A 20,804-nucleotide genomic window follows, 5' to 3' on the forward strand; every position below is an offset into this window, starting at 1 on the left:
AAAAGAAGGCACCATCGTGACCCACCTACTCGTTTTAACTTTTGCCCACAGTTTGGGGGGTCTAATAATTAAAGGAATCTTAGTACCTCTGCTTCCTCCTTAACGGAGACAATGCATGTAGTGCCGCTGCGCGATCCAAAGCAGAGGAGGGCACGTAGATCCAGCTTGTGACTCGGGACCCCTCTCGCCTCCGCCGCTCACGCTAGTTACAGTCGTGAGACCGATCCCGTGTGTTGGCGAAGCAGGTCGAGATCGACGGGAGCAGTGAGTGGATCGAGAAGGTGCAGACAACGCACCTTTTACCCGCTCTAGCATTTTCCAGAACAGGTGGACGGCATTCGGTAGCCCCACTGACCCACACCAATCCTTTCTGCTGCTCCTCCAAAAATGATTGCTCTCGTCGTCTCCGCATCCGTAAAACATCGACAGCTAATGACTCGGATGCCATGTACTGATGGAAATGTATCGTTTGCTTCCCCTGATGATGATGATGATGATGAGCCAGCAAACCTTCCTGCACAACTCTCCCGGTGCTAATCACTGGGATGAAACTACTCTTAAGCCTTTCGGAAGCTTTTCTTCGGAAATGGAGGCTTCCGATCACAAGTGCTGTGCATGAAACATCGTTTGCGAGCAAATCCTGTTGCCCTGTGCGCTCAGCAGTCCGCAGCTTGTTGTTGTTGGTGTGCTGCCACACCTCTTTTGCCTTGGCTGCGAGGTGGTGGCCACTGAGTTCCGTTTCGGATCGCAGAAGATGACCACATTCCCCAATCAGATACTCGGTTGATGTGTACTCTCACGTCGACTACAAACCACCCGCCCATGTCCAAGAATCCAAAAGTTCCCCATCCCTCTCATCCTACTCTTCCCCAATCCCCTTCGTTGCTTCCACTCCACCAACCTGTTCCTGCGGTGCACCACACGCTGCCCTTCCCCTTTAAAGCCCTCGCAGCGCCACCGCCACGCAGGAAAGGAGAGCATATCAACGGTAGTAGCGGCAGCGGCGACGACAGTGACATGGCTGGTCTAAGCGTTCTCTTGGAAACACACAACAGCTTGCCAAAATACACTCACATCATAAGCAAAACCTCCCTCGTTAAGAACTCTTCTCTCTCTTCTCCTCCTTCCTCCTTCGCCACCAGCCCTTTCCTGGAACGCTGCTACCTTTGCCGGAAGAAGCTGCAACAGGGCAATGATATCTACATGTACAGGTGAGTCACAGAACCTTTGGCTTCCGCTCATTCTCATCTCTGCCCGGTTTGCTCGCTCTCCAAGTTTCGGTCGGGTGGGTTTTCGCCCTGCAGGGGGGACCGAGCGTTCTGCAGCGTGGAGTGCCGCTGCCGCCAGATATTTATGGACGAGGAGAGCGGGCGGAGGGACCAATGCTCCCTCGCCGCCGCGGCTGCCTCGGCGGCTGACGCCGGAGCCCAGTCGGAGCGCTGCCGGCCGGGGAGGGCGACCCGAAAAGGGCGGGCCGTGGCCGGTGGTTTCGCGTAGTGTCGTTACTGCTTTGGCCAAGCACCTGGTTTTGGTGTATTGACCAAAATACCCTCGCCTTCCTGTTTTCCCCCTCTTCATTCCATTCTTAAGGGAATGGGTTTGCGGGAGCCTCATGTACTCTGTTCCTTCTCAGATTACATTGTTTTGTTCTTACTTCGATAAATAAACATATTATATATATATATATATATATATATTAGATTAATGCACTCTTTCTCTGTTTGCATACTCCATTTTGTTTTAGTTCGGAACCACTTTTCTGCTACGTTGGAGAAGAACTTTTCTTTCTTTCTTTTGTTTTACCTTTTTCTAAAGAAGATGCCTCAAGAACATGTCAGAAGGAAGTCTCAGAATCGAGTCTCCCCATATCAAATCAGAGAAGTGCTGCAGAGATCAATGTGTTAGAGAACAGAGTGGTTTCCAGGAACAAAGCAGAAGCTTAACATTTGTGTTCTCTTCCTCAGTTTATGATCGCTAGATAGATGTCTGATGGAGACATCATTGGGTCCCGACTTTATACAAAGCACCAAAAGCTGACTCAGATGTTCATGTGAAAACTATATGTGTTTGGCACGCAAGTTACTGATGATTGAATGTTTGATTGTACTGCTCGCTTCGATGAGACCATACTAATCCGATGGTGGGTGAAGAAGAAGAAGCCCACCACCACCATATGCTGGATTTGATCTTGCGGCACTCACCATTACCCACTGCCAAGGAGGTGATGACGTGTGTAATAGAATTAGGTTTTCAAATATTTTATTTTATTTTTATTTTATTGTGCTTTTAAATCGATATTGGATCTGTTGTCGTCCTCGAATTTTATCCAAAAAAAAAATATTTTTTTTATTTACTTTAAATTTTTATTTTTAATATTAGTAAAATATTTTTTGGTCTCCCTCTTTTAATTACTATTCATTCACACCTTACTAATTATCTTTTATTTTATGAAATATATCAATTTATTATTTTTTATTAAAAAATATATATATTTAATAGTAATTTCATCCATTCATTTTAATAATATAATTTCGAAGATAAGCCAGAATTTAATATTATAATTCATTATTTACCCTTTACAAATCAAAAAAATAATAATGGTGCGAATATCCGATGATCCAAAAAATATTATTGGCTTAATAATTTTTTTATATCTCATATTTAAATAATTTCACTATTACTAATTTTCTTATATTTCCAAACATTTTACTTGTTGAAAAATCCCCACAAAATTGTTCTGCGATCATCACAATCGTCGATGGGTGCTGATGGCGGGACCCAGACATCCGCCAACCGCTGACGGCCACCTGTACCCGTTACACGTGGAGACCACTCGAGTAGCGGCCGATTTCTTACCCTAAATAAAGCATGCATGAATGGGAGGGAAAGACCGCCCCGCACCCTAAACCCTGCTTTCGCTGGGAGAGGGTTTTGGAGCCGTCACGGCGAAAAGGTTCTACTTCCCTCGCTCGCCGCCGCTGCTTCTTCTGTAAGACTTGCCTCTTCTCGGGGTTCTTGGTGGGGGAAGAAGACTTCTTGGTGGTCGACAGCCATGGCGAGGCTTCTCCGGTCCGCTTCTTTAAAGCGAGCCTTCTTTAGCTCAGAGGTTCTGTTCTTGACTCAAAAATCTTCTGTTTCCATTCTTCTGCAATGCGTCCACTAAGATCGATTTCTTTACACCAAGAAACCCTTGTCGAACGTGATTTGTGGTAGTCATTTTCATTAATATACGCACGAAAGAGGAAGGAGGGAAAAATGCCCCAAACCCTAAACCCTTCTTTGTCGGAGAGGGTTCTCGAATCCCTAATGGCCGCCATGGCAAGACATGTGTGAGGTTTCCCTTGGTCTCGAAGACGAATAAGAGTTCTTGGTGGTCGACGGTCTCGGGTGTGCTTTCTTTAAGTGAGCCGTCTTTGCTTCAGAGGTTCTATTCGCCACCTAAATCATTTGTTTTCATCGTTATGCTGTGCCATTAGGTTACTAAGACCGATTTCCTTACACCAAGAAAGCCTCTCTTGAACGTAAAATCGTGTCGTGCACCCCAAATCCTAAACCCTTTTCTGTAAGAGAAGGTTTTGGAATCCCTAATGATCACCACGGCAACAAACATGTGACGTTTCCATACCTTCGTCGCCTATTCTCCTTTGTCTAAGGCATCCCCCTTATCAGAGTCTTCAGCCATGGCGGCGTTTTTCTAGTGCTCTTCTCTTTGCCTCGTAGGTTCTATTCTCGACTTAAATCATTTGTTTCAATCGTTCTGTGGTTCCATTAGATTACAAAGATGGAATTCTTGAAACTAAGAAACCTTTGTTGGACGAAAAATCAAGTCCTTAGTGTTTTGTGGTCTATTTCAAGCACTTAATCATTTTTCTACTGATGATCAAAGGTATAATACAGTAAAGTTAATGATAGTAAGTAGAGGGTTTTCTGGTTTCCATTTAGCATTTCTTTCTTCATGATTCTGCAAACCGTAATAACCAGGTTTTAGTTTCAATATGATCAATCAAAAGAAGATTTCAGTCGTCACAGTTTGGACTATTTTGTTGCTTGCTGTCACATTGCTAATTGTTTTGTTGCAAATGTTTCTGCTTGCAGAAATATGGGCCAGAAATCAGGGGAGCTAATATCCAATTCTACAACTTTTCTAGTAAAGGTAACAGGAGTACATGATTCATGTATACATGATTATGGTGTTCTTACACTTCCAGCATCTTTCTTTTCTTTCTTTTTATTTCTGTCGATTCGTTATATAGTCAAATGGAAGACCTGGTATATATGCAGAGAAGCTAACAACACTTCAACTGTAAAGCAATATGGCAAATGTTTATTAACAGATTATGCTAGGTTATACAGTAATTATTTCTTGGTCAGTTTATTTTCTCTGATCTATATTCTGATAATCCTGAGATAAAAGAGGTGTTTAGGTGGATTATTAGGTATATCTTATGATTGACACCTGTTCTAAATCTCAAAATTTCCCTAAGAAGTTCTGTTCTTTTTGATGGTTCGAGTCATGCACACATGCTTGGATGTTCTGTCCCTAAGATTTTCTTCAGCCATGTCCATGTACTAGGCTATTGATCAGTGCCATTTTGGTTGATCTGAACCTGAACTGCAAAGTGTGTTATTGTAGGAAAAAGTAAATCGAAGCCAGTCAGAACTGAAACTGGTGAAAATGACCTGTCGAAGAAAGATCTGGCTTTACAGCAAGCCTTGGACCAGATTTTAACTTCGTATGGAAAAGGCTCGATCATGTGGCTTGGCCGTTCTGCTGCTCCTAAAGAAGTTCCTGTTGTGTCTACAGGATCTTTTACATTGGATATGGCATTGGGAATTGGAGGTCTTCCGAAGGTATCCACTTATATTTGTCAAGTCTGCTAAATATTTGTACTGTTGGATGAGATCTTTAACAAATTGATTAGTTCTTAGACTTTGTTAGTTGTCGTAGTTAAAGTAATAGTTCTGAAACATTATATTTTATATAGTAATATGTATTCTCTTGATGGTAGTTTTAGTTCTGTGCTTATTCTTAGATTAAGTAGCTTATTAATTCTCTCACATTTTTTGTTTTCCTTCATATGTAGTTCAATATGAATCTCTGAATTGAGCGTAATTTTTCATAATTATTTGGATGATGGTAACATAGAAGAACATGTTGTCCCAGCTATTGAGGCATTTGGCTGTTTGTAGATATCTTGGACACTTCCACCATATAAGTGAGGACAATTTATCAATCCAAATAGTGAAACATTATGCTCATTTATAGTCTTGAATACTTGCATCAACAACTTGACAAATCATTAGCATAATGTTAACAGACTCAGCACACCATGAACCCTGTTAAAATCACCAGCTAAATTCTGTTTCGTCTCAACTTCGTCTTGCACAAATGAGTTATCCGAACAACATCTGTGACAAGCTCACACCTAAGTGAAGGCTTCTACAAGGTTGTTGAAGTGGTTTAAACAGCTTGTTTTCTCTCCAAGTCATCGAAGCCAGGTGTGGTGTTTATTATATTCCTCCCTCTCATCTTCAATGCTGGGGAATCAAATGCTTTTGACCCTTGATGAAGCTTTATACTTGGTATCATGATGCTGGAGTTCATCAGAGTGACAACCATTATGTGTGAAATTTAGAACATGGAGGATTAGCAATGATTACTATGATGTTGCTCCTGGGCAAGTCAATTCTCTGTTCTCCCATAGAATTACTTTGTATTTACTATAGTTATCTCTTCATGCATTGGCTGATTCATCATAATTTATGGCATGCAACCTTGTCTATATAATTGCAATTATCGTCTAGTGTAACCTTATCTAAGTATTCTTCCCTCTCATCTATGTAGAGGAATCAAATGCTTTTGATCCTTGATGGAGCTTGGAGCTCCCATCATTTTGAATCTATTTTAGGCAGAGATATAAAAGGCCCAGGTTGGCTCTTATAATTCAAAAAACAAAATGATGAATCTGATCTCAGGAATTTGCCAGGCAATAGACATGCACTTTCTTCTTTGCTGCCTGAAATTGGTTTTCCTATTTAATGGGATCTATACCATATGCAATGTCGAAAAAGCAGACACTTGATTATGTGGTTATGCAGACATTTTGGGTGAATGATAATATTTCTGTCGGTTTATTGAAATAAGCTTCCATTATATGGTCAAAAGTGACCCCTGAACATGTTGAGTGTTATTTTTTCAGAGGTATAATTCTTATTGTGCTGTTGACGTGTGCTCAATTTTGTCACACTTTTCTTTTCTTCATAAAAAAAACCCATTAATTTGCTTTCATCAAGTGGCCAACAACATTAGCAACAATGTCCCACCGGTCACTTATTGAGTATTGACTATAAAAAAATGTTGGATATGTTAATAACTCTTTTTATGTAATTATCCACTGGGTTCTGAAATGCTCGCCTTTTGTGTCTGGCAGGGCCGTGTTGTGGAGATATATGGTCCAGAAGCTTCTGGAAAAACTACACTTGCTCTTCATGTTATTGCAGAAGCACAGAAGAACGGAGGTAATGTTGTTTGGGCTTCTTGCAATCTGACATGCTTCCTTTGAGTAATGTTCTGCATATTTCTGAAACAGTTGGTAGTCTTTAATAAACAATTTAGAGAGAAATATGCAGTAGTTGGCATGATCGTCAATCAAAAAAGTTAGTGCATATTGCTGAAACAGTTGAATTGTATGTTGATAATCATGCCTCTGAAAGAATTAATTTTATCACCGCACAACTTATTGTGGTGCATGGGGCAGGGGAATACATAAAAAACACTCTCTTATAAAGAGTAACTTAAACATCCTTAGGTGATCGTGGTATTTCTAATATCTCAAACATTTCATATTTAATCTATCCTGCATGCACTAACTTTCTAGATTTGTTTTATTTTACAGGTTACTGTGCTTTCATAGATGCAGAGCATTCTCTGGATCCAGCATTGGCAAAGGTTATTGGTGTTAACACTGATAATTTTCTTCTTTCACAGCCAGATTGTGGTGAGCAGGCACTTAGTCTCGTCGATACTCTAGTTAGGAGTGGCTCGGTTGATGTTGTGGTTGTAGACAGTGTAAGTCGTAAAGGACTATGAGCTGTTACTTAAAGATATCTGCTTCTTTCCTTTTTCTATTTCTTGAACCTAGAGATGGATTTTGCATCATGGTCTAATTGTTATAGTTTGTCAGACATGAAGTCTTGCATTCAACTGATGATCTATGCATGGGATTCTGTAACATACATATCTTGTATAAACTGTAAAGTGAAATATCTTTCTGCTAATTACATTCTCATCGATCTTGAGTCTGCATATTCAAGTTATTGTGGACACTGCAATGGTGGACAAATCTAGAAGTATTTTGATAGCCAAAAATTTTTAAGTTTAAAATTTTAAAAATAGGTGTTAAAATATGTTGATAACCTTTTGCCCTTGATTTTCTTCTGGAATTCAGGTGGCCGCCCTTGTACCTAAAACTGAACTTGATGGTGAAATGGGAGATTCCCATGTGGCACTCCAAGCAAGGTTGATGAGCCAAGCTCTTCGCAAGTTGACCCATTCACTTTCCCAGTCGCAGACACTCTTGTTATTTATTAATCAGGTAAGTTTTAAACACATGCAAGCATGTTTTCAGCTATATTTGCTCAGAGTTTCTCTTATATGTAATTGATATAAAAGCTTCATAAATTTAAGAATTGAACTTGAGCCTCAACGCCACCAATTCTCTGGAGGCTTTTTATCTTTATTTGGGCCTACTTGGATATAATTTTTTGTATGTGTCATTTACAAAAAATTGTTTTTCCTACTGCATCATGGCTGCATTATCTGAAGGATAATTCTAATACAGGCTAAGCAGTTGATTCCAGTTTTCATACATGGTAATGATAGATAGTCACAAGTTATATATTTTTGGTTTGTATTTATCCACAGCTTTCTGTGCTGTCAAATTGATGATGGTATTTTGAGTTATGGATTTTTGATACTACACTTGATTTTGGCTCCTGCTTCATGAATTTGTTGACAGCCATTAGCAATCAGTTGATGGATGTTATGGCATATGGCATTGCACCTCGGGGAACTTATTTGCATGCATAATGTGTGCTGGGCCTGCCATAATGCATATATACCTAAGTGACATGAACAAAAAGAAAATTTGTTTGATTATACCCACCTTGACTTTGTATTTTTGGGTTTAGTTGAGAAAATTGCGAGCTCAATGAAGCATTGAAAATCATTAATTGAATGACTGATTCATACGGCAACACTGCAATGAAATGAAGCTATGCGCTGGTCTTATTACCACGATTTGTCTTTGTAAACATGTAACATGGTATATGCAGGACACTCATAAAATACCTACATTGGTTCCGGTGAATTTCTGATATTTTTCCATTGCCACACACAGCAAAAGTTTGGAACCTGAGATGCATTTACTAAATTCTTGGTCTGTCCTCCCATTTTTGTAGGTTAGAGCAACTATGAAGACATTTGGATTTGGTGGGTCAACAGAAGTGACCTCTGGCGGCAATGCCTTAAAGTTCTATTCATCTGTTCGCCTTAATGTCAGAAAATTTGGCTTGGTTAAAAAAGGCGACGAGGTATTATAATTACACAAAATTCAATTGCCATACTGATTGTAGTTTCACTAAACATTTTGTCCAGAACTGGATTTGCCATAAAATTCTAATTAATCACGGTGAGTTCTAGAAATGCACACTTGAGAGTTGCTGTATGGTTTTAACTTGTGGAGTGGGAAGTCTTTGCCATCGTTATATTTGTTATAACCCTTTCATTTGTGAAAAGCTAGGCTTTAGTTCAAAAGTAATTGTTTTCTCATCGGACATATCATGATTGACATTGTGGCAGACTCTGGGGAGCAATGTCCTGGTGAATATTGTGAAGAATAAACATGCCCCTCCATTTAAGACAGCACATTTTGAGCTCGAGTTTGGCAAGGGGATCTCCCGTGAGTCAGAGATGGTAGAACTAGGTTGCAAGCATGACTTTATTACAAAACGTGGTGCTGTCTATGGTTTTGACGGAAAGAGCTTCCGTGGAAAAGAGGCCCTTAAACGCTATCTCATGGAGAATGAGGGGGTCCAAGAAGAACTAACGATGAAGCTGAGGGAGAAATTATGGAACAACAATGCTGATAAGGAGGGCGGCACCCTAGATGGAGCATCTGATGCAGCAGATGACACTGTTGCCATTGTATGATGTGTCGTCATTTTGTACAAGGGTTTGGGCTTTTCTTGCAGACCATGCTCAGCCGGAAATGAAATCCAGGTGATCGATTGGTATCTGTAATTGATCTTGTCCAGTGTAGTGGACTAAGCTTTTGATTCTGGAAGTTTGGAGGACATGGTGGCATCAGAGAGAGAAGTCCAGATTTGTAATGGTCATATGGAACTACTCTTTGCTTCGTACTTTACTATTTTTCATATTTATGATTATATGCAAAGATTGGGTAGCAAAGTGAGAGAACCTGAGATAATGCATGTGATTTTGTAGGATTTATCTTGTGAAAAGCTTTTTTTGGCAGCAATCGTATGTATCCTTGAATTCATCAGTTTTCTAGGTTTTTTTAGAAACTTATCGTGGGATTTCAATAAATGACACCAGCTTTGTGTCATTTTAAAATTATTTTATTTCCTTTAATCTCCATTTGTTTTTATTTGTTCTTGATAATTAAGATTAATTTTTTATTTGCTGTATTGTTGCGTTGAAATATTGTGATTTGAAGTATTGTTCCATGGCTTCTGTATGCATGTATGTATGTATTTATTTTTCCTCTGGAAGCGAAAAGTTCTCCTTCGGATCTCCCAAAGATTTTGTTTGATGCGTCGGCCGGGAACACGTCAACCAATCGGTTGAGTACTAATTCGGCGCCGACTCGGTCAACATGGGGAAAACAGATGCACGCACCTTGACGATCAATTCCAAAGAAAAACCGCCGCCTGACTCCACGGCTCGCTTTGACCTCGTCGGCAAAGCGAAGCGTTAGAAACGTGGGGGCAACCGTTTCAACCCACCCGGGTCATGTTCTCTCACCCCAGCAGGATCCATCGCCTCGTTCTCCACAAGGACGATTGATTGACCCACACCGCACAACATATGAGGCATCTCTTTCTTCCTTACAGAAGAAGCGACAAAATTACTTTCGGGACCCACAACTTGCGAGGTGGAGGAACGATGTCTCCTGGCCCGGCCAAGACATGGGAACTCTACCGTAAAGACTACATAGTGATGCCAGCCGACGACGCACGCGGCTTATGGCGACGCGCAAGAGACACCACAATTGATATGCCAGTGCGCCTTCTTCCTTCTTTCCCCCACTCTCTCTCTCTCGTGCGCCTTCTTCCGCCTTTCCCCTCTCTCTCTCTCTCGCTGGCACACGGTCAGTCAAAGCCCGTCCCCCTTTCCCGCAACCTTTGTTATAAAGACACCTCTCTCACCCTCTCTCTTACGCCCCATCGAGAACGAGGAGATCAAGAAGAGCGAGGAAGAGGAAGGCCGACTTCCATCCATCGCTTCGTCCCGTCTCCTCGTCTCTCACTCTTCCTGCCTCCTCCCCCTCTTTTTTTCTTTCTACTACTACTACCTAGAGAAAAGGAAGAAAACTCACATCTAACACACCAGATGGCTCGCTCTCTCTCGGGTGCTGCTGCTCTCGCGGCATCTCTCTCCGACAGCATCACCCTCTTCGTGAACAGGTAGGATCATCATCATCATCATCTCTCTCTCTCTCTCTCTCTCTCTCTAACAATCTATCTATCTATCTATCTATCTATATCATACATGGATGAACCTTTGGACCCATACTTACCTCTGTTCTGTTTTGTCTCCTACAGGCGGGGATACGCTGCAGCAGCGGCGGCTGTGGGAAGACCGGCGGAAAAGAAACCGGTGGTGCGGAAGGTGGTCGACTCCTCGACTGCCGCCGCCTCTGGTTCGTCCAATTCCTGGATCCCGGATCCGGTGACCGGGTACTACAGGCCCACCAACTTCCGGGTGCAGGATGCGGCCGAGCAGCGCGAGATGCTTCTCTCCTACAAGCAATGAACCAGCAGCTTGTTCTTTTGTTTATGCAGTGGGAGAGAGAGAGAAGGCTGAGAGCCTCTGTGCCATCTCAATGATTTGTTTCTTCGACTTCAAAAAAATCAATCATAATGAATAAGAATTTCTACTTATTATTTACGCAATCTATCCTCGAAATACTTGGGAAGAATGGATCCATTAATGAGAGGAAGGGATTATAGCAAACAATTACAGAAGCAGAAACAACTGAAATGATTGAAAGGTCACTAATTCCTTAAAAGTTCAATAATAATAATAATAATATGCCCATGATGAGAAAATTATTTTAATGCAGACTTTCTATGCAAGAAAATGTGCAGAGTTTCTAACAAATAAAATTCAACAGCTGACTTCCTTTTTTTTTTTTTATTTTGCGTGTCAAAATTTAATGCCACTATAACTTGACAGTCACTACTTCCAATTCTGTGGCGACTTGGGTGAGAGAGACTGAAGCCCTGCTCTTATATTTCTGTGGGGTTTTTATTCCTACTACAAATATATGTAGGTGGAAGAAAGAAGTTACTTATATATGAGACCAAGAGATGATCATAAACAGTGTTGATTCGTCACCCCTGGCTCTACTTTTTGTGATTATTGGAAAGAGAGCAGGCCTGACAGGAACAATCGGAAGGAAAACACCAAGAGCACTTATTAATAAGAAGAGCATGCTTGTCCCAAATGTAAATGAGATAAATCAGCTAGTATATAATGTCTGAAAGCAACTTGCCCATCCATCTAATGGAAGGGTCTACCAGATTATCTGAAGAATGAGGAGTAATATTTCATCAATTATATGGACACATTGTCCCAGCAGTCATTCTTCATTATTATTTTTTGAATGATAAGATTAGATGCTCCTGGATTTGCCATCCTTTGGTTCCAGTATAAAACACTCCCATAGCAATACAATAATTAGAAAAGGCAGCTTGAGATGAAGGCTAAGAGGCCATTCTTTTCAAGTTAATGCACACGCAATGACAACACCTCGGGGAGGCGAAGAGGCCACCACCACTCTTTTATGACAAGAAACAATCATCACAAGTGTTGATGATTGCCAAACAAGATGTCAGCTTATTGTATACTCTGCTTTGGCTGCAAAACAAATTCATTTCTACGTGTTGAATGATTGAATCTGGTACAGATACGTGGAACCCATGGTTGACTGTTTCCACTGATCTATCATGGGGCAAAATTTAATTGGTATGCCTGCCACCTAATCGGCAGTCTTGTTTCTTTATTTGTCCAACCAAAAGTCCTGTCCACTCGACCAGTGTATCATCACGTTAAATGCCTTTTATCTATGTCCATTCCAGGTAAAACCCTAAACCTACAACAAGTGATATATGATCAAATTGAGATGGTTAAAACCAGTTAAAATTATCCCTCCAAAAAAATATTTCATCCCTTCATGTATAAAAACTTACTTTTAAGGGATTATTTTTTACCATTGACGACCATAATCAACTATCTTAAATTACTAACTTGGGTATCGAAGGGGAGGAGGAGGGATCGAATCGAAAAATATTTTTGAATCTCGATTTTTACACAAATGACACCCTAAGAGCTCAATGTTTTCATCGGCACCTCGAACAACCTTATGCACATAAGTCTAAACCATATTGGATTGACTCAAACGTCAACAATATCTTCCTGTAACACCAAAGAAGTTCAAGTCTTGATTTATCATGATTAGGTCCTAAACAAACAAGTTTAAGTTTTCTAATAGAAGGATCTCATAATGACTAGGTCCTTAAGTCTCTAACACTTCTTAGTTAGACATTAAAAGTAGATTAAGGCATTAGAATAATTTATAAGAATATGATGATGTACTATTATCAACTTAGTTTAAGGTTTTTAAGCGCTCAATAAAATTAACAAGTCAGTTATGCTTGAGAATGATACCGTTGGTATTAGAATTGACCTAATATTAATAGGAGTCAAACTCTTAAGGCAGTGATGTATACATCAAATTATTCTTGTAATAACTTAAACATATACATACACACCCCTATAATTAAACTTCATTAGCAAATTATCATTTGATTGTCAGCAAAAACTCTAATTAACATTAACATCCTACATAAACTTTGTTGCTGCACTCTAATTACGGAAAAAATAATAAAAATATGTCACACATTCATATTTTTTTAACTTGATAATCATAATGAGTAGGATAATTAATACATGCAAATATGTTACATTAAAGACTATAACGACAAATATGCTGTTTTCAACTTTGCAAATGATTGATATGTATAAACTCCTTTAGATCATTGGATGTGCTATAGTTACCTTTTTGTTTGCGTACCTCTTGTGCAGGGGAGGTGAAAACCCGACCTCTTGAATGAATCGCCTGCAGGAGATCCAGCAAGGCGCCATTTTTCTTGCCCACTGTGAACAGCTTTTCTTTCTTGCTCGCAACTCCGTCTCTTTACCTAACAAAGATCGATCAGATCAGGTGATAACCACACAGCAAAAACAAGATGAAGACCATCAACTATCTGTAGGAAGTACCGTTTTCCTCCGCGGTATCTCCAGCCTCTTCTTGGACGCCGGACCTACCCAGGAAGAGAAGAGATCGCCGAAGGGAGGAGGGAGAAGGGTTACGACTTACGTCTACCACCTGTTCGAGGAGTGGCCTCAAAGAGATCTGGGGGGCGGATACCTGTGGAAATCTCGTTCCAAATGCCAATTCAGTGCCTGTTGAAGGATCTGATTCCATTGATTTAAAGAAACGAGCAAGCTCAATCGATGGCGGTTTGCTCGCACTGTATGCCGATCAATCAAGATGATGGTTCTTTTGGTCGGTATCGCCAACCCTTGATTTACCGAATGCAAAGCGTACGTTCCCATTTCGACGGCTCTTGGCAGATCAATCGAGTCCAAGTTCGTTCCAAAAGGCCCACATAGGTTCAGAGCGTCACCATGATCAGTTCGATGGTTGCACGAGAATGAAAAGGAACAAGAGAAGAAGGGCCCAAGAAATTTACACAAAAGCAACACCAACAATCCCAGAAGAATGCGGAAATCATAACAACAACAATCCAAGAAAAATTTGGAAATCACAACAACAATAGTCCAAGAACAATGTGGAATTCACAACGACGATCCAAGAAGCATGTGGAAATCGCAACAACAAACCCAAGAACAATGTGGAAAACACAACCAAGGATAGGGAACTAATCACCAGATCGGAGATGTCCGTTCTCGAGGGATCCCCGGTCTCGGAAATCGGCGGCATTCGTCGGTGATCCAGCGATGAGAACGGAGGGTGCCGTACGAGGTGCAGCACGGACGATCAATAAAATAGGTCATCTCCACAAGACCGCCACACGAACAGACCGAAGTATCCCCTCCAAACCCGCTACCAATCACGACCCTCCAATCCCCGCATCTCAACCGTTCGAGAGATATATATATATATATATATATATGTCATGGAGGATTTTACAAAAGACTACAGTTCTGCACAAAATTCCTTTTTCCTTTATATTTCATTCGATAGCAATCTAAAATGGGACATAAGACTACAATATGTTCACTAACTTGCAACCCCAAAAATCTGTGGCAACAGTGACAAACAATCGTGAAAGAAGGGCATTCAATTGCAACTTCCAAATAAATGTAGCAATTAAATGATAGCCTGTCTATAAAATTTGGTAGTAACATAGGCATGAAACCATCATTTGGTAGACATCGATTGAAAGAGAAGCTCTAATCACGGGAAGAAATTGTCATGAGATGCATGGAGAATCGAGAGTTGTCAGGAGAGGAAATCACTCTCAATGGTTCCTCAAACCTTGGGACAAGCGGCGGTCCACCTCACGAATTTGAGTCCTTGCATAGTGATCACTTGGTATCATATTAGCTCCGGAACATAGGGAAAGGGTCTACCATTTACCTCCTCTCTCCTCATGATCTGCATTTGATTCCTTGTTATTGCCTTGCATCACATCTGAACTGCTATTGTTTCTTACAGCATCTCTAACAGGATCATTTAGAAGAGGCCCTCCAAAAAAGATTGACCGTCCAGTGTACACTAATCTCTCTTGTTGTGATAAAGGCGGCAATATCGAGGAAGAAGCCTTCAGTGTAGCTCTTCTGTCGTAAGTACTAGTTTCTGGAGAGGGATTAACCAAGGAAACCCGAGAGGTTCTAGGTGGCACCTCTGTGCTCACCATTCCAGCAGCAGCTGGCACTGACACAAACCTACCGGCTTCTTGATCCCAAACCACAGTAGCCCTTTTGTTGTCCCTAACAACTGCAGCAGAAGATTGGAACATTGTGTTGTTTTGGGTAGTTGGAGGACCCCTTGGAATGAAATGAGGTGGCCGCTGCTCTGTGACAGGATGTTGCAAAGGGAGTGAGCTGGGAGCAACAGATTCATAAATGTGAACCGGACTGCTAAGGCTGCTTGCGGTTTGTGTGCCAGATTCAAAGTCTTCCTTGCTAGCAATACTTTGCAGTTCGGAATTTCTTAGAGGAGACAGTTTTGCTTCACTTCTGGATTCTTTACTCGCACTATAATCAGCGCTCAAGCTGCTCCGTACGCTTGCGTTGCCGCTAGAACTACCATCAGTATGAGGCACATGATGAGCCTCTATGGGCCTAAGGACCGAAGACGATGCCCTGGCCTTCGCTGCTGCTCTTATTGCCTCATTAGAGTCCAATTTGGCAAGCTTCCAAGCACTAATCTTAACACCCTTTTTGGACTTCTTGGCTCTTTCCACAGACCCAACTGCATCTGGATCAACAGTTGAAGGCACCATTCCAGGCCCCAAATGAGAGATGACTTCATCCTGAAGAAAGAAATTAACAGAATGATCAACGTGGATAGAAATTAGCTGCTTTTTCAAAATTCATGAGCAAAACAACAAAATCAGAGAAGAAAAAAGTAATAATAGCCGGCCTCGAGCGTAAGCATTATCATCTTAGTGGTTCCATCATTCTAGTCCAAAAATAATTGCTTCTCCACAATTCATTTAGCTGTGGCACAAATACTAGGTGAAGCCTCACCTGATGATCAACAAATACCCTTGGAGGTGTGCACCATACACCTTTATATTGAAGACCAAGAGAACTTCCGATGCTTAAGCTGGTTGTTGCGGAATTCGTAGGGGAGTAAAGAGTATTAGGTTCTTCTTCATCTCCTGATGCTGGAGGTGCTTCACTCATCGCTCTCATTGCAACAACATATTCATAGGTGGTAATTCCCTAGAAAAGGAGGGAAGGAATGAAATTGTTGATGCGTGCAATACTTTAAATGTAGCTGAACTATGTTTCAAGACAAACCTTTTTTATCAGTATCATGTGGAAAAAGAAAAGTTCTCCGAGAGGTACACATGCTAAAAATGAAACCGCAATACAGATGGCCTACACAAGCAAGAATTTCCAAAATAAGGGTGTTGTTACCATTGTATCTGCTAAGTTACCATATTATGCAGTCAACAAATGGAATCTGTTTAAGAGTATTGATTGCAGAAGTAACTGAAGCATATAATAAGATCAAATTATTTGACATTAAGAGAAGGGATTAAAACTTGAGTTTTCTTATATTCTTCACACTCATGCTGCAATAACACAATCGTGATAAAGAAGCACAGGATAGTATAAAGGCAAAATAAGTTGTAGAAAAATGATCACTTGATCAGCAGAGAAACTGATCTAATATGCTTGAATGTAATCAATGCAAGAATCTAGCCTGATATGACCAAAGATAGTGGAAGTCTCAGCAAAATCATGTCAATGAAAATGTGAGAAGTCCATCAAAGTCTCAGAAAGAGAACATGAGAGATTCATCTGAAAAAGATACCAAGGAGCAGACTTCTTAAAACACATAGCAATTATCTAGCAGCCAGTGTTGTTTGAAAGTCATAAAAAAAGCTTTATCTATCATGCTTTTTCATTCAAAATATTTCACTAGCAAAAACCGAGTGTAAATACTCTAAATATGACTGATTATGACTGAGAATAACCCATATAATTGCAACAGACATCTTTGATCTTTCAAACTTACTATGATAGCAGCAACTGGACCACGAGAAAAACCATTTCCAAGCTTTTCCTTGATATTGGCTTCTGTTCCCTTCTTATCAACAAAGCAGAGTACAAAAACAGCAATGCCTACTCCAATTTCAATGGCAAGCTGGTAGATTGAATACATAGATGAAAATTAGACCTGAATAGTCAGCATGCAGTCATATCACAAGTCAGAAAGGTTACGAAAAAAGGGAAACAACATTTTATACATACCCAGATGAGGCTAGTAGCCATCAGAGCTATAAATGTAATGTAGTTTTTCCTCCCCACACAATTATTAAGCCACTGCCAGTAAGTGTGACATATAGGCAACACATTCTGAGTTTCAAGCTAATAATGAAGAAGATACTAACAAAGATATATAAAACATAATATACCCGACAATGATGATCAAACCCATCCACACATTTATCACAGCTTCTGCAATGTTTACTAAACTTGCATACCTGCAAAGTGAAAAGTTCAACATATGATTATGTAAGAAGAGAACTAAAAGCAATATCACCGAACACAGAGGTGACAGAATAAGATGCAAGATACTCTGCAGCATATCCATAAAGAAAACAAAATTGACATTGAGATTAGTCATAATTATGAATCTAATAGTTGCCAATCTCCAATAACGATAAATTTTTTTGTTCTTTTTACACAAGATTTAGCTGTAATAACTAAGTTTAAGATATGAGGAGAAAAGAAAGAACCTATAAAGTTGTCATGAACCAGCAAAAATATTCTCTGTAACCTACAAGCTGTTAAAGAAAAGCAGAATTTTAAAAATAATTTTACCGCTTATATCTGATATGTGATTTTAGTCCAATGACGTTCCACCATAGAAAACTATCAACAGCATTGTAAGTAATAATTTCATGGAAAGTAAGAGATAGGCTAAGGTGTAGGAAATAAAGCACACCAACTTAATATAATATTTTTGATAACATTATGCATATTATACTAAAAGTATAAAAGCTAATAAAGTGAGTCATTGAAATTCCCCCATACCATCCATGCTACAGTAAAAAAAACTATAGTTGCACAAAGAACCCTCCCATGCTGCCCCTTTCATGAATCAAGGCATCAAGCCAGATTATATAATTTGTTAACAGATTGCTGCTGATATTGAAGAACAGAAGAAAAGAACTAGTATCCAATTTGAAGTATGTGTTTGCATATAATCAAGTGATAAGAGAAAAAATTGAATTAGATAAAATGAAATACGTTCCTTCATGTCACGATGATAAGCCTGCACTCAACTTTTAATTTAAAAGCAGAGAATGAATGTGCTGGAAGATTTCTGGAAAATATGTCATCTAGAACCAATACCTCAGCATTGCACAATGTACAGAACAATGCATCATCCTCATCAGGTTGCTGCTCAGTTACTTCATGTTTGCGCCAGTCTTCTTTAACAAATAATGAACAAATAAATCCAATTAAACTGCAGCGAGCAGTTCTTTTTCGTGGTCCCATCCTGGCATTTGCTTTTGAATCATCTATGGATAAATCTTGCCAATTAGAATAGACAGCCAAGAAACCTGAAAGACTGATAATCAAGCAGAACTTATTCCAATAGCATCGTTTGCAACTTTATAGTTATACCTATGCCTCGCAAACTTGGAGCACTCTTTTGTTCGCTGTCAGAGTCATCATCAAACTTTGACATAATTCCAGGATCAGCAGGGTTAATTCGTGTACAACGGACATAAAGGATAAAAACCGCCAATGCCTGAAACACAAATAGGAATTACAAAAATCCCCAATAATGGAAGTTGACACCAGAAATATGTGGTGTGTTAAGATATAAGTTATATTGGGCGAAGGAAGTCTTACCACAGGAGTATAAACAGCGATGGAAGCATATTCGATCACATCTTTACCCAGAAAAGGTGCGAAGAAGGCATAGAATGCAACAACCAGAAGAAAGAAAACTGTTATAGCAACAACCTACAGAAGATGGAAGCAGAAGAAGAAAATGAGTCCTTGAAGGAATGAATGATGCAAAATAAACAAGTCAGTGTAAAGCATAAGAGAATTTACCAGCACATTATAATGTGTTAAAATCAAGACATAAAAATATCCTGAAATACACAAGAGCATGAAAATATGTTGTTTTTGCACTTGTTATGTCATCCTTGTTCTCTAAATATTCCCATATGCTACCAAAGTAAGGAGCCATTTTTTTTGTACTTGAGCTACATATTTTTGTTTTGTGCATGTCATTTACTTCTAGCCTAACATTATTCTTTTGGTTGTGAAAAGGATTATGCTCTGATTATTTTACTCTGTTTATTTTACTCTGTTTTTCCGGTAGTCCTCTACTGGTTAGCAGGAAATGGGAGGATACATTAGAATCCAAGAACCATTCAGATACAGCCAAAGTTCGCAAAGCAGGAAAATGTTGCTCCATGACTATTGTTAGGCAACGCAGTGCGTATTCCAAAGAATTTGTGAAGAGAATGTTGGATCTACCAACAAATAGAAAGAAAAGATGAGAAAGAAATTAAGAAGAAAAAACACAGATGTGACGCAGATAACCACAAATTCATCAAGGCAATGAAACTTGACACTCAGGATCAAACTCGAAAGATGCAAGAACAAGATTGGCCACATAGACCAAGGGTTTAAGGCACCAAAAGCTAAAATAAGGACGGACCCTTAAACCAAGAAGGCTTTTTGAAGGAACAAAAAACATTTCTGAAGACATTTCTCTCCTAGAATCAGAAGGCAAACATTTGAACGCGTAACAGGAAATACTCGAAGGAAAGAGTACCTGGAAGTTGTGTGCAGGAAGCTGCCAACCATGGCGCCTCACCATGATTTGGGAGGAGGACACCTTCAGCAACCCTTGAGGTCACATAGACGAGATCGAACGAACAGAGAGGAGATCCCACAGAGGACAAAAAAGAAGGTTCTTTTCTCCTTCTTGAGGACACAGTGAGTGGGCAGGGAACAGGCAGGAGGCCTAGAACAAGACAAAGGGCCACCCTCTCAGGTCTGATAAGAACATAGAGAGAAGGGTCGGGGTTGGGGTTTGGGCCTCTCAGGACTCGAAATCTTCTTTGATTGGGGGGGTTGAACGAAGAGTGCACCGCAATAGATGGTTGCTGGGAAGAAGTTGGCCTCTCTCTCTCGATGAGGTTGAGTGCTAAAGAATCATTAGCAGTACCTCCTCGGTTGCAGTGGCAGTGGGTGATCATCTCCTGCAATCCTATATATTAATGGTGGCTCAAGTTGCCCATGGAACCTCTCTCCCTTCAATATCATTAGGGTTGTAGGATGTTGACTTGTTCTTCCCTCAAAGTGAAGAAGAAGCACCAAGAAACCCAACAACATCACCATGGAATGCCCCCAAAGCTTCTTATTTTGGTCATTGTTTGTTTCCCTCTCCATCATATATCACAGTCAACACTTGCCCAACTCTTCTCTTCTGCAACCTCAAGATCAAAAGTGTTGTGTCTCCTATTAAATCTTTAACCACCATGCTTGTTGCTCATCATGAAAGAACTTCCAAATCAACCAAAACTTGGTTGCATTCCTCACATGTTCCCCGAGCATTAAATTAACTTAAGTTGAGGACTAATTAATGCACACTCTGTACTCAAGTTGAGCTGGTATTCCATTAACTTAGTTGGATTAGCACACAATTATTTATCCGTAGCCAGCAAATAAAGGAGTTCCCACATGTCTAACTAATAAA

General features: G+C 40.2%; 2 protein-coding genes and 2 long non-coding RNA genes across 5 annotated transcripts; 3 read left to right on the top strand and 1 right to left on the bottom strand.

The window, feature by feature from the left end:
- Positions 1 to 255: 255 nt before the first annotated feature.
- Positions 256 to 1,705, top strand: LOC135597478 (uncharacterized). The gene is made up of 2 exons (XR_010481266.1): positions 256 to 1,211; positions 1,305 to 1,705. It is a non-coding gene; the product is annotated as an uncharacterized LOC135597478 (long non-coding RNA).
- Positions 1,706 to 2,889: 1,184 nt separating this feature from the next.
- LOC103971763 (DNA repair protein recA homolog 3, mitochondrial) lies at positions 2,890 to 9,560 on the top strand. Its single transcript, XM_009385874.3, has 8 exons — positions 2,890 to 3,106; positions 4,096 to 4,153; positions 4,634 to 4,851; positions 6,432 to 6,519; positions 6,897 to 7,069; positions 7,449 to 7,595; positions 8,461 to 8,592; positions 8,861 to 9,560. The coding sequence occupies exons 1-8, from the start codon at positions 3,053 to 3,055 to the stop codon at positions 9,209 to 9,211; spliced, it is 1,221 nt and encodes a 406-aa protein (XP_009384149.2). The 5' UTR covers positions 2,890 to 3,052; the 3' UTR covers positions 9,212 to 9,560.
- Positions 9,561 to 9,866: 306 nt separating this feature from the next.
- On the top strand, positions 9,867 to 11,196 carry LOC103971764 (uncharacterized). The gene is made up of 2 exons (XR_010481267.1): positions 9,867 to 10,707; positions 10,846 to 11,196. It is a non-coding gene; the product is annotated as an uncharacterized LOC103971764 (long non-coding RNA).
- Positions 11,197 to 14,658: 3,462 nt separating this feature from the next.
- Positions 14,659 to 20,596, bottom strand: LOC135597479 (probable protein S-acyltransferase 19). Of its 2 annotated transcripts, XM_065090454.1 has the most exons (10): positions 19,878 to 20,593; positions 18,938 to 19,051; positions 18,707 to 18,833; positions 18,431 to 18,600; positions 17,488 to 17,556; positions 17,324 to 17,395; positions 17,088 to 17,216; positions 16,364 to 16,444; positions 16,088 to 16,285; positions 14,659 to 15,870 (listed from the first exon to the last, which is right to left on the bottom strand). In XM_065090454.1, exons 1-10 carry the CDS (start codon positions 19,920 to 19,922, stop codon positions 14,962 to 14,964), a joined length of 1,914 nt encoding a protein of 637 aa, XP_064946526.1. In that variant the 5' UTR covers positions 19,923 to 20,593; the 3' UTR covers positions 14,659 to 14,961. The 2 variants fall into 2 exon arrangements, with proteins under 2 accessions (XP_064946526.1, XP_064946527.1); XM_065090455.1 differs by lacking the exon at positions 16,364 to 16,444 and having other exon boundaries at positions 19,878 to 20,596.
- Between the last annotated feature and the right edge of the window lie 208 nt (positions 20,597 to 20,804).

Source organism: Musa acuminata, chromosome BXJ1-11 (assembly GCF_036884655.1).
Source record: "Musa acuminata AAA Group cultivar baxijiao chromosome BXJ1-11, Cavendish_Baxijiao_AAA, whole genome shotgun sequence".
Taxonomy (NCBI): domain Eukaryota; kingdom Viridiplantae; phylum Streptophyta; class Magnoliopsida; order Zingiberales; family Musaceae; genus Musa; species Musa acuminata.